Raw genomic sequence first — 14082 nt, 5'->3', positions numbered from 1 at the left:
GGTGGCCATACTGATTGGTAACACACCCAGGAGTCCCAGAAGGCTTTGCTATGCACTGGTTATTTATTGATAACTGAAAGTTTCTTATAAACACAAAATTCACCAGGTTTTAACAAGGTTCATTTTATAAAATCCTAACGATCATCTCATTTCCTAACACAACGTGTTCCAAAGAATGTGGAAAAGAATGGTGTGATACCAAATGAACACATTTATTTGCAAACTTGCAAGAGTCATAAACTAGGGACTCTAGACTTGGCTGTGCACCAAGAAGTTGGGTGATCTATGTAACAACCTCTCTCTCATATGTATATACAGGAGCTTTACGTATTTGCTTACTCCATGCTGAAATTACCTTTTCAGACTGCTCTGTCTCTATAATGTAACTGCTTTCATTTTTAATGGGATGGAAGAAATTATGGCTGTTTTTCTGAAACCACATCAATTTTCAAAGGCAGCTGTAGCAACAGAGATGCGTTTGCACTGGAATTTTGGCTTCAAGGACAGTACCACTTTGAAAATTTGGCTGATTTCCCTAAACCCATAAGTTGGAGAAATACCAGGAATAAAAAGGGGAATTACATGGATGATTTACAATTTTCTTCACTCCCTTTCCTTAAAGTTAGTCCTTGTCAGTTGCCAAGAAAACAAAAATGGAACCAAACAACAACTGACAATTAACTACAGGAAACTATTTTGATGAATAAATTACCTGTCAGTTAAAAATAAAGGATACCCAAATTTTAATAATATATTCCAATAGAAAAAAGAAAGGACAGAGATATGTCCTTTTGGCTTTGAAAACCAGGTCTTGATTTTTTATTTTGTTTTGTTTTGCCAGTATTGTTTCTTGCCTAATTATATTTTCCTTAGGAAAAGTCTAAGAATTGGTCATTGCCAACCTACAACATGTTTAACCACCCACCCGTTAACAACCGATTTTGCTTTTAATTTTTTTCTTTCCTTTTCATGTTTTCTTTTCTTTTCTTTTTCTAAGCCCTCACCACTCCTCATCCTTGCTTTTTCTTTCTGGGTGTACAATAAAGGTCATCGTGACTTACAGCTTGCACAGAGGTATGACTTTTACACATATCCAACAGGTGTGCACCTGGGATTTGAAAATACCCTTTTGTTCCTCTTGGGGTGGAAGAAACAAATGAAAATCAACTCATCTAGGCTGATTGTCTCTTCTCGCTTTTCTCTCTTTGCAAGTAAAGGAAGTATAAATGCTTGAAAGCCAAGGTAACCATATGATTACATTCATGGCAGGAAAACAGCTAGTTTTCTAGCCTCATCCAAACTTGTCTCAATGCCAACTTCCTCCCGTGGGCCCGGTCCTTTAAAAAACCCTTATTTCAGGGGTGGGAAGGAGGGGAGGGTGGGTGATGGGCATTGAGGAGGGCACCTGTTGGGATGAGCACTGGGCGTTGCATGGAAACCAATTTGACAATACATTTCATGTTAAAAAAATCATAAGATAAAATAAAAAACAATTATTTCTCTAACCACCAACTAAACAAGGAACCAATGGACCTCATTTCTGGCAATGTTTCAAATTCAAGAACCACCTAGGAAAGGCTTTTTGGTATGCACATGCACACACACACATATATACCCTTGTGTCTAGTGTTCATGTACATACACTTGTGTTTGCACCAACCCGAAACATAATCTGTCCCTCTTCTTGTTCAGACAAATTTTTAAAGAAAATTTACCATCAAGATTATACAATTTTAAAAGAAGAGTGACCAAGAACTTGAAGAGCTGGTTGAGAACTTAAATAAGTAAAAAGTGTGGGACGGGACCATTCTCAGTGGTCACTCACTTTCATGTGACGTGCACAGCCGAGGTCATTTCCTAGACTTGTGGTTTTCATATTGGACCTGGAGCTTACAGGTTATTGAAGCCACAGGTCAACTTGCTCTATCCTCCCAGGGAGTCCACTTTGGTCACTGTTTGGTGGGGGGTATCATTTTTATATTCAAACAAACATGGATATATTATGGAGCAACATTGAATTTTGCATATATTTTGGTAATTTATAAAGCACGCAAAATAATTACATGATTGTCATGAGATGCTTACATACTCCAAATCGCCCAGATCTTTCTCTTCCTCTTTTATTTATTTTTTATTTTTTTTAATGTTTATTCATTTTTGAGAGACGGAGAGAGAGCATGAGCAGGGGAAGGGCAGAGAGAGAGGGAGACACAAAATCCAAAGCAGGCTCCAGGCTCTGAGCTGTCAGCACAGAGCCTGATACGAGGCTTGAACCCACGAACTGTAAGATAATGACCTGAGCCCAAGTCAGATGCTTAACTGACAGCCACCCAGGCACTCTTTCTTCTTTTAAAAGTACTTTGAACACAACGTTCAAAAAGCATCATACTACACCATTAAGTCTGAATGAAGGGAACGAACTGGCATTATAGCTACATACAGAGAAAAGGTTCTAAAATGCAAAAGGTAGGTTCTATAGCATAAGGAAACTGACCTAGCCAGGATGCTATTGATATTGCTGTTTTCATTTAACGTATGTGAAATCTCATGAACATACCCCAGCCGTAAGCATACATATTATGTTAAAGCGGTATTTAGTACTTTCTGGAAGAGTCATATTTAAAATCAGAATTGTCCTTGCCCCACTGAAAAATAAAATGAAAAAAGTTTTTCAAAAAATTTTTTTTAATTGAGAGACAGAGAGGAGCAAACAAGAACAAGGAAACAAGGAAAAAGAAGGAAAAATAGATCACTTCTCTTTGTGCCAAGGAAAAATATATCACAAGCTCGTTTGTGTTTAGCACTCAATTTATAGCCCAGCAATCTGAATCTCCGAACTTAAGCCTTCACGGATGAGTGCCCCAAGTGGCTTTTGAATTAGAGGATAGCATTACTCAATTTGAGGCTAGCCCTTTCAGGAAATATATTTAGCTACGGCACACAATATTTCAATTCTAAAATGAGAATGTCAACTGTGAAACTAAATTTAAAATTTTTGTTGTTTTTCTCTCAGCTCCTCCCACACTTACTATGAATTTGAATAATATGAATCCAGGAAGCATTTAAGTAAATATGGTGTGCATTCTAGGTTTTATGGCAGGCATTACTGCTTTGATCACTCGGAGCCTATCAAATTATAGGCTGACACACACAAGTGAAGAAATCTACGTCCCACATGCCATGTTATTAGAGCTCTACCCTCAGCCAGTGAAGGGGCATGTCTACCCTGCTGGGGTAAGAGAAGATACAATGGGCTGGGAAAAGGACCCTCTGCCATCTGCATCATCCCCCACAGTGCTCACCATGCTGAACCAGCAAGCAAGCTCTCAGAACTGCGAGGTAAAATCAGACGGAAGAGAAAAGAATCCTCCCAATACAAGACCATGTATATACTCTGTATATAAAAATACACACACACACACACACACACATTCCTCACGTTTTATCAGTTCTCCTTAGTAATTAACAAATTACTAAATTTTGCCTGTGCTAATACTTCTATGGTCAACCTGTCAACCAAAAAGTTTTGGTTAAGGTCAAATTCTGTTTTAAACATAGAGGGCCTATCCATTACCTGGGCTTAGGAAGCTGCCTACCACATACCAGAAGTACTTTCAAATTTAAGGTGTAAATTTATTGATGACACAAACATATTTTTGGCTGTTCTTCCAAGATATAAGACACAAGAAGTAGAGTTATGATCACCAGTAGTCAAACTGTAACTGACATTAGCCAGACTTTGAATTCAAGAGAAAGAGACACCGGCATCCGGGTGGCTCAGTGGGTTAAGCATCCAACTTCAGCTCAGGTCATGATCTCATGGCTCCTGAGTCCAGCCCCACATCACGCTTGCCGTTGTTAGTGACAGAGTCACTTCTGGATCCTCTGTCTCTCTCTGCCCCTCCCCCACTTGCACGCTTTCTCCCTCTCTTTCAAGAATAAATAAACATTAAAAAAAGAGAAAGAGACAGAGAAGGGGTGTGTGTGTGTGTGTGTGTGTGTGTGTGTGTGTGTGTGTGTAGGGTGTGCAGAGTAGCAATATAGAGTTCCTGTCTTATACGCTTTCCGACTTTTACTGAAAACCAAAATACCCACTTGAATGTAAATGCATCTCCGACAGTTATGTTTTCTCTAGAAAACTTAACAAATTAAAATCAGTATGCCTTGAAAAGCTATAATATTATAAGCTAATACTGGAGCACTTACTATGTGCCAGGTGCTGTTCTAAAAGATTTGCATGTAATGACTCATTCAATCCTAACAATGACTCTTTGAGATTGGCACTATTATATCCTTTTTATAGTTGAGGGACTTAACTTGCCAAAGTTGCCATGTTCACCCCGATGATAAAGTATAGAATTGGAAGTCAAACCTGACTTGTCGATTAGCAAGTAGACAACATGTCTTGCTTATCCCAAATTCTAACTTGGTAGTGAGTATGGGGAGAAGTAGATGGTACAGGTAAGACTTGAAGCCTCTGATGCGATGAACACAGACCCAAGTCAAATCAGAGATGCTCTATTTCTACCCTTCCAAGATCGCAAGCTGGCTCCCCTAAGAATCCTTCCCCTGCTGGGTGTCTGGAGAGAAACAGATCATTGAGCCCATGGGAAGATCATGACCATTTGTGGGGAGGCATCTGAGAAAATGAGAAGCTGCTGTGACATTCTAGCAGGCATAACGTCTTACAGACTTAAAAAACAACTTATAAGAATGATACAGACTATAGGATAGAAAAGTGACCATGTGGTACAACAACTAGGCAGAGACATCAGACATTCACATTAACAAAAAATTAAAATAAACGTGAGTTTAACATTGCTACAGTCAGATTCCAGAGTTGATGGATACAAAGCACTCTGTAACTGTTTTCACTGAACTGTGAGAAAAAGTCTCAGTACTGTCTCCCAAGCACAAGTCAAATTAGTACCACCTTTTAAATGTGACGTGTGGTTACCAGGTCTCAGGAAAAACAGTCTAAATGTTGAAATAGGGAAACACTATGTATAGATGACAGACAAAAGGGCAATTGTTTAAGGCATGTAAGTCTATCACTCTCATTTTCACCTACATGAAAATAAATACAAATGGCAGAATGTATACAAGGTGGATGGAGAAACCAGTACAAAGAACATGCATTAAGAATCACAGGACTTTAGAGTTAGAAAGGAACTTAGTGAACAAGTCCAGCTTCTGCACTTGACATAAAATAAAACCAAGGTCAGCAGAATTTGGATTGTGTGTGCAGGTGTTATCTTCAACTATGCGGGTGAGGAATTGCCTCTAGGGAGAATGTATGGAGCAAGAAGATAAGAGGTGGGGATGCAGGACCTTGAGGTTTCTGAGAGGCGGGCTGATGAAGAGCAGCCGAGGAAGGCAGTTGGTTAGGGACAATGAAGAGGTAGAACGAAACCCAAGAAGTGTGAGGTCACGACAGCCTGAGACAGAAGGAGTTTTAGGAAAGAATACGTGGTTGTGTTGAATGGCAGGAAGAGTTCTAAGAAGACCAGAACCGGGAAATGTTCATTAGATTTGGTGGCTATTGATTAGTGGTGACCTTAGCAAAAGCAGTTTCGGAAGCATGATTGCAGTGGAAGATTGCCACGTTTTAAGCAATGAATGAGAGGTGAAAGAAAGAAGAAAGAAAGATGTCCAGTGCTTGCCCTCAGACAGTATAGATGAGAAGGGGACGGCTACACATACAGCAAGCTAGTTTCTCAACCAAATTTTAATTTTTCCTTAACTTTTCCAACCATGTGGAGTTTATTTTGATAAATAAAAGGAGTTCTAAAACTTTCCTTCTTTTACTGCCTCTAGTAAGTTTTGAATGAATAGGTAATAAATAGGCAGCCCCAGGCCTAGACCCTTCACTCACGAAGGACTTAGGCAAGCTATTGTTGGCAGCTCTCGCCTTCCCAGACTCCCTTCCTTCATCCTCCACTCACTGGAACAGCTTCCTCATTCTCCAGAGCTTTCTACCAGCTACGGAAATTAGGTTCTCACGCCATCGGAAAACACTGAGGAGATTAATGGGGAGGAGTTCAACTATCTTCAATCTTGTGAAGGCTGGCAGTTTTTAAGCCTTGCCAACTATCTATTTTCTTTGCTTGGTTTCTGCCAGAGGCAAAAGTCAGCAGCAAGAAGAAAGGGGGATGTCAAAAAAGAGCACTCTTAAAAAATTAAAAGAAAAAGAAAGAGAGAGAAAGACTTAGAATAGGGAAGATTTACTGCTGAAATTAAACCAGAGAGCCAGTTAGGAAAGGGAGACTGGTCACAGAATTAAAAGCTATTTATGTTTGTTTATTTAAGATTATGTGCATTACCTATTGTATTGGACAACCCAAATGGCTCTCCCTCTACAAATACGCTCCTACTAGATATCTGTTGGAGTCATTTCCTGAAAACCAAGAGCTCCGTGTGCAAAGTCAATTATGGTTCTTTCCTCCAGTAAGAGATCAAGACAGCATGATCTGAAAAGCCATGTTGCCTTTACATTTTAGCAACATCTACTTTAGCATTGTTCTTTAATTATGAAATCTGAGATACATTTTCAAAGTGGATTAGGTGCATTTTCACATCCACCATTTCACCCTGAATCTTAAAGGTCTGTCAGTCTTTTCTCATGTAAGGAATTAAAAAAAAAAGTCTCTGAATTACTAGTGTCAGCCACAATACGATCATTTAAATTCACTCCAGAGGCACTGGTGGCGATAGCTGTCTTGCTTGAGGTCATGCATTCTAAATTTTCTTCCCCATTTTAAAAGTGTCGGGTAGTAATGCAGTTCTGTTTCTTGAAAAGATATATATTCATTCAACAAGCATGTGTTTAGCATCCAACACATGCTTGACATTGGGGTGGTTGCTGCAAATATCAAGATGAATGAGATATAAAAGTGGCCCCTCTGGATCTTGTACAGAGAAAGAAGAGAAAAGTGGCCCCTCCGGATCTTGTACAGAGAAAGAAGAGAAAATACGTATTTTTTCACTTCCACAATCTGATTTCTTTGGAGGTTTGTTTTATACCTTTCCTCAGAATACCACGACCTATGATACCTCCCTTGCCTCGTGTATTATCAGCCGAGCTACTTCATCATAAATAAGCAAAAAAGTACATAAAACTTGTTACGTGAAATGAAAGTTCTAGATAAAGAGAAAGAGACTTCACCTAAAAGAGCAACACATGAGACTATGAGAAATGCCGACCACCCTCCTGTCCAATCTCAGGAGGCAGTATCATAGACACACGCGTTCGTGCGCGCGCATAGACACTTCAACAACCACATCAAAAAACTTACCTGACTTGCCCACACCTGCTCTCCCAAATATTGCCAGTTTGACCTCTGCACTTTTAGCCATGCTGGGTGTTGGTAGATAATTCACTGTCGTTCCAACTAAAGAGCTGAGAAAATCTTTTCGGTTCCCGCCTTTGGATTCACCATATCATTGTAAATCTGCAATCCTTGAAAAAAAGAGATTTGGGAATTCATAAGCGACTGCAGAGAGGGCTTAGTGTTTATTAAGCATTTCCTACATGCCAGCTACCGTTCACTTTATCAGCATTTTCCATTGTGATCTCCATCGCAATCCTGTGTAGGGCTAAAGCAACTGACTGCAAACTAGTCAACTAATAAACGATAGATTCAAGACCTGAATTTAGATCTCTTTGGTTCTAAAACATATACATTTTCAGACACAATAGCATAACCTGAGACATTTTTAATGAAGGCATTGTTTTTTGGTCAATAACTGATAACAAATACTTGATGTGTGTGAATACGTGTATTTACCATGTGTCTATAAATACCCAAGACACAATACACATAATGGAGGAATCACATTTGGAACTCTTTTATTTTCCTTAGGGCTGAATAATATACATTCATATTAGTCAATCCTGTTGTAATTATTGAATTTGCACTTCAAGGTTAAATTTTAGCTCAGTTCACACGAGATCACATGATTGAGTCATGTGACAGATACACATGTTCCAGGAATTGATATATAATATCTAGTTAATATTTTTATATATTTCTGGGCACAATACCATTGGCACACAAAAGAGAAATGCCATTCCTCAACTTCTGATTCCTTTTCTAAGACAATCTTAAGTAAATTAGTTTATGGTACCATCCTAACCCTTAGGAAATGATATTATATACAATGTAAGTACATTTTATATAGATGGGTGCTTTCGGAATGACACCTAGGTTCTTAGTACCATGGAAATGTAAAGTTGGAAAGAGCCTTGGGGTCAACCAAAGTAATCCTCTAGCCATGTCAGGAATCCTTCCTTGAGATCAGACAACCATCTTGTGTCCGACTGAACACTTTCAAATACCTGGGGTCAGAGATGGTCAACGGACAGAAAGTCAACTTTTTGTTTACATTTACTCAGAACCTTTCAAGCAGCCCAGCAACTATTAGGACCCTCTGCCCCATCCTAGGCGACTACTTTCTAGGAAAATGAGACCTGGCATCTTCCCTTGTTCTTCATAAGATGCATGGTCTTGTTTGTTTTTTTCTTTGACTCTTGCCTTCTCTCTTCACCACATGCACTTTGCTGGCACTTGCCATTTCATCACTAAAAACATGGCCTTCCATCCATCCACTACTTGCGACATGACTTGACAAGCTGACCTCGCAAAAGTTCAGTGAGATTCTCCCAATTCTGTATCCGGCACTGTGGTTGTACAGCCACTGTCAGCAAGATTCACATCTTTCACAAGAACTGCAGACTCCTTCATTCGGAACTCCTGCAATCAGTGTCTTAAACTTAAACATGACTTAACTTTCATCCTTGTTAAACTTAATCACGTTAGTGATTCATTCATTTCATCCACTCTGTCAGTCTGCAAAGATATTTTTGCAACACAAATCGGTTATCTAAACGTGTAAACTGCTCCTGGCAGCATTTTGTCATCTACAACTTTTCAAAAGAGCTTCTCAAGAGAAAGAAAGAAGTGAAACTCCTTCTGGAAAAGTATTTCTACGACGGCATGAGAGTGTAATTGCCTTCTTCATCATGCATCCTAGCCTTGCACCCAACAAAGTTTGTATTTGCTGATTTCCAAAGGACCAGAGCTTCCTCTGAGGGATAAAAAGGTCAACATTAACATTAGCTATTGTTTACTTCATCCCCAATAACAAACAAAATTTCTCTGTAATCATTAATAACAGCACAAAAAAACCAGAAGCTTTAACATCTGCAATGTGTCTAAGCCCATACTTTTGGCTAAAGATAAAAGAATTTCCTTATTTGTCATTTTATATGCATTCATTAAGGAAAAGCCTTATGTTTAAAGTTCAGTGCTTCATCACAGAAGCATCACAAAAGCATAATATCTGCAGATATATAACTGTATAAATTCTACATAAGAATGGCAAGCATTTCTTTGAAACACAGACCAAGCAAGGGTCTGTATAAACAATGATTTGTTATTTCATGCAAAACTGCTCATTTCCATGCACATAAATTCTAAGTAATTATCTATCTTATTTATACATCATGAAAGTAGTCATCAAATGTGATTTCTAAAAAATATATAAGCCAAATACTTCATTAACTCCCAAATGACCTCAGAGATATAGGAATTGCACACAAGAAAAAAATTGTGTAGGTTAATTTTTTTCACTTATAAGGATACAGCTGCTGACTATCAACCTATTATTTAGGAAGATCACTTAAAGAAGATGCAAACTGACATGTACGTTTCAACATTTTGGTTTTCACATAAAAATGTGAAAAGTTACATTTGACAAAAATATAAAACAAAGACAAATGTGTAAATTGGTGTATTAAGTGATCTTTTGCCAACTTCTGATGTTCAAAATAATTTATAATTCCAGACCTTCCATGACATGGACCTAAAAATGTTTGTCTTAATGTTGTTGTTTAGAAATATACTGGCAGGGTCTAGAAGTTGCCATTTCCTTTTTATGTGGACAGTGCTTTACTAGGACAAAAGAACTTCTGAGTTTCTATCACTCCTAAAGCTAAAATGACACCTAGATATTTAGGAGACTAAAGGTAGAGTGATTTTCCCCCTAAACACAAAGGAACTAAAAGAAGGCTTAGAAAGAAGAAAAAGAAGCTAGCCTCCAAATCCTATGCTATTATTAATACATTTGTTGATCATTCCACAATTATGCTAAGCACATACAAACAAAAGTGGCCACCTTCCAGGAGCTTCCAGTCTGTCAAACCTGTGACATTTAGGTCACCAATAACCTGGTTTTATTTATTTCAAGAAAGGTTTCATTAATAATAAATCATTCCCAAGACTATTATTATCAAGGTCCTTGCCTTCTACTTCCTCTTTGGGGATGGGGTGGGGTAGGGGGAACCAAGCATCTTTATAAGGTAATAGTTTTTCTAACTTCTGTATCTATCATCAAAATAAAGCACAGCTGTTTAGGCAAGCGGACTCTGGTCTTAGGAATGAGATCCTCTTCTTTAGCTCTGAAATCAAGTTTTCCTTCTCCCGCTACCAGGAATTCTCCCTCATCTTGCAACGCAGCACCCACAGCGACGAGGATAATTGTGCAAGATCCCCCCCCTCCCCCCCCAACCTCGGGTATAGCTTTGCTCCAGAGCAACAGGTATCCGAGAACAATCAACAAGCCCATGGGGACGGCAGGTCACTTGCTCTCAACCTGGAGAGCAAATGCAGCCTAAATGAAAAGGGCATTCTCAGTCTCAGCTCGGAGGGCGCTGTCAAGCTCTGGGCGCCGGCGCTCACATCTCCCCTCTCAGCGAACCCCAAAGCCGCCCCGGGAAGACCCGGCGACCAGGACGACGGATCCAGAGGCCACGCGTCCTTGGGGGGCGGGGGCGGGAGTCCCAGGGGTGTGCAGGAAGTCGTTCCGTAAGAGCCACCTGGGCACGTGCGTGACACTCACCTGTTCACACTCTCCAGGCCCGGGAGAGCCGCGGTCCCCTGCAAGTTCGGAATCGGTCCCCGCGAAGCCCTCCCACGCTGCGCAGCCCAGCCTGGGGCTCGCGTTTCCGCGGCTGCGATCGCCAGTGGGAGCCGCGGCGGCGGCGGCGACTGCAAGTGCTGACGGGCCGGTGGGGGTCTCTGCGCTCGCGCTCGCCCAGACTAGCGGCCGAGGGACTGCGGCAGGACGCGAGCTCAGACCGGCCGGGGCCGCCGCTCTGCCGCCAGGATGCTGCAGTGCGGCGCGTCGGCGCCCCCTACTGGGGCCCTGGGCAGGTACCTCCCGCGACACCGCCTCCCAGCCCAGAGGAGACACATCCGCCTTCTGCGTGCTGCATCCCAGGCTGGCTTCCCTTTCCCGGGGTCCTTCCCGGCCTCTAGGTTCTCGAAGAAGGACCTCTCCTGTAGGTTACAACTTTGCGTGTGAAAGCATCGCTACGTGGTGTTTTCCATTCCTTACTTCAAATGGTGCTCACAACATCCCTCTGAGGTATGTTTAATTATCCCCATGTTACCCAACAGGAAATTGAAAGAGGATAAATAACTTGTCCAAGGCTAATAAATGGCTGGAATGAAAACCAGGCCGGATTGGAAGCTACGAGATGCTAGGAGCGATATAAATACCGAATCCAATTGAAATTTATAGTTATATATTTGACAAAGTGCCAAAAGCTTTACATTCTCCTTACATGATCAGCATTTACAGGCGTTGAATAGAAGTCATACTTCATCTTCCTCAAAACCTAACAAAGATGATTAATATTGGTGCTGTGCTAGGCCCGCTTTTCTCTCGTCTCATTTGATATTTATACCCTCCCTTGAGGTAAGCACTAGTATTATAATTGTTAGCCTTTCACAGATGAGTAGGTGGGTTTCAGAGAGGTTAAATGATTGCCCAAAGGCTATGAATCTTCTGATCAAAGGAGCAGGAAACACCTAGGCTAGTATTTCTTTCCTTCAAGTTCTGGGTGTTCTTACTAAAAGACCAGGTGGCCTCCAGAAAACCACTGCGATATAGAGCAGACAGGGACCTACCACTAAGTGAACAATCTTCAGTGTGTCCTTGATGGAAGAGGTGTAACCATGGAGGCAGTTTCTGGGGCCAGTGCTGACCTGGAAAGCCACTGCACAGAGAGTCAGGGGCCAGACTGAATGAAGAAGCTAGATCCGTGGCGGAGGGAGGAATTGCCAAGCTGCTCAGGTGCTCTCCTGATTTTTCTTTGAGGAAGCTCACGTGTTGTATCCTCTGTGACTTTCCTGACCACCAATCTATTTCCTCCTCACAACACACACCTGGATAGGATGAGCCTTGTAGCCTTATCTGTCATCATGTTTGCATTGTACTCATTTGCATTTCTCAGTCTTCTCCATCAAACCTGAACTTCTGGATGGTGGGATATATTGTACGTATGTGTTCATTTCCAGCCTCTACTACTGTGCCTGGCACATCGTGAATATTCAAAAGACAAGTTGTTGAATGAATGAGAAGAAAGAACAAGTTGTGACCAGATACATTTGATTTTTTTTCTTACATACTGAATTTGGAACAGTACAGGCAGTAAGAAGTTGAATATATATGGGTGTGAAGTTTAGGAAAGAGGCCTGGGAAAGAGATTTCATTATCTCAGCATACAGGGAGTCTGATGGGCAAAGAATTGTCCAGGTAGATTATATGGAATGTTACAGAAAACCAATTACGTGGGATTTCATGGCATTTGTGTTCAGGTCCAACATGTTACCTTCTTCCCCTCTCAAATCCTGTATTCCTGAATATTCTGTATATATATGATATCTCCTATTTATACAGACTTAAGTGGACATTTCCACTTTGCCAATCTTACCTGATTGGAGTTATGGAAAAGACCCCAAGCCAGACCTTTTTTGAAGCAGTTCCTTGGGATCTTGTTTATGGAACCTGTTTCCCTCCATTTTCCCACTTAGGCCAGCACACCTCTATCAACTAGGGAAGCATCTGTATCCATATTTTCAGTTCTTAATGTAATATATATACCAAGAGAGATGAAGTAGGTATACTGGAGCGTGACCCCATTGTGCTGTATCTTCTGTAAGTATCCTGTATTGACTGGGAGTGTTTCCTTTGTCTCAAAAACAGCAGAAAGGAACCACTCCCCACCATGCTGCCTGCTTTATGGATGGGTAAAGACAGAGGGGACATGTCACATGTACAGCTTCACCATATTTGTTTGCTGGGCAGAAATTCCCCTGGGGAGAGGTCTTCTCATATTTAAGTCCCTTAGCCTGGCTTGGGCTTGAGCTAAAACTCGTAAATGAATTGTCAGTATAACCTCAAAACACACCGAATACTGGAACTGTACGTATGTATGTGTGTGTAGATGCTAATCGTGCTCATTGTAAATTAATTAAGTAGTAGAAAAAATACAAAGGAATAGAAAATCACCCCCAAAATCACACCATCCAGAAATAACTGCTGTTTTCATGAGAGGACCATCATTGTTACCATAATAGAACATAGATGAAGCAAGAGATATGTTAAATGGCCTTATAGTTACGCTAAGTTCTTTTATACTATTTTAACAAATAAGTAAATGCTATTTTTAATGTTAAAATACACTTAATTAAGCAGGAGATAAAGAACTGAAAATGAATGATAAAAGATGGCTGAACTTTACATGCTTACTCACCTCACAAGATATTTTTTTTATCTTAAAGATTCCTCTGAAGTTAAAATTACTACATAAAATGATATCTGAATGCATTGTGTTCAACCATAACTTCATTTATATTTTTTGTTATATGGTTATATATTTATATGATTTATATTTAGCCTCTTATTTGTTTTACTCAATATCATTTGGCTTCTTACCATTTCAAAGGAGGAAATTAGCTGTCCTATTATGTCTCTCTCTTCTCCTTTTTTCCTCCTATAATTTTACTTCTGTATTATTTTTTTATTGTCAAGATTTATAATATGTACATTGTTCTGTAATTCTAATTCCCAGAGCGGTCTAAACTTAGTTCTATATTTAAATGAGATAGGTTTATTTAATTATTTTACCATAGTTTTTCTATTACATACTTTTTATTTTGATTAATCCCTTCATATCTTCATTAAGTGATGTTTCCAAGAAGGTCTTACAGATGCTGTTCCATATAACTGAGGATA

The 14082-nt window shown here is 40.1% G+C and overlaps 1 protein-coding gene across 1 annotated transcript in view; it reads right to left on the bottom strand.

Moving 5' to 3' along the window:
- RERG (RAS like estrogen regulated growth inhibitor) overlaps window positions 1–11038 on the bottom strand; it is a 116989-nt gene extending 105951 nt beyond the window's left edge. The window contains exons 1-2 of the mRNA XM_025930636.2: window positions 10900–11038; window positions 7296–7459 (exon numbers count right to left, since the gene is read on the bottom strand). Of these exons, the coding sequence (XP_025786421.1) occupies window positions 7296–7356 (61 nt within the window). The 5' untranslated portion in view covers window positions 7357–7459; window positions 10900–11038. The remainder of the gene's footprint in view (window positions 1–7295; window positions 7460–10899) is intronic.
- Window positions 11039–14082: the final 3044 nt, after the last annotated feature.

This window comes from Puma concolor, chromosome B4 (assembly GCF_028749965.1).
Source record: "Puma concolor isolate L17-30 chromosome B4, mPumCon1.1.hap2, whole genome shotgun sequence".
Lineage (NCBI taxonomy): Eukaryota > Metazoa > Chordata > Mammalia > Carnivora > Felidae > Puma > Puma concolor.
Note: the sequence above shows the minus strand (reverse complement) of the source record. Positions and strands in the feature narration are given on the sequence as shown.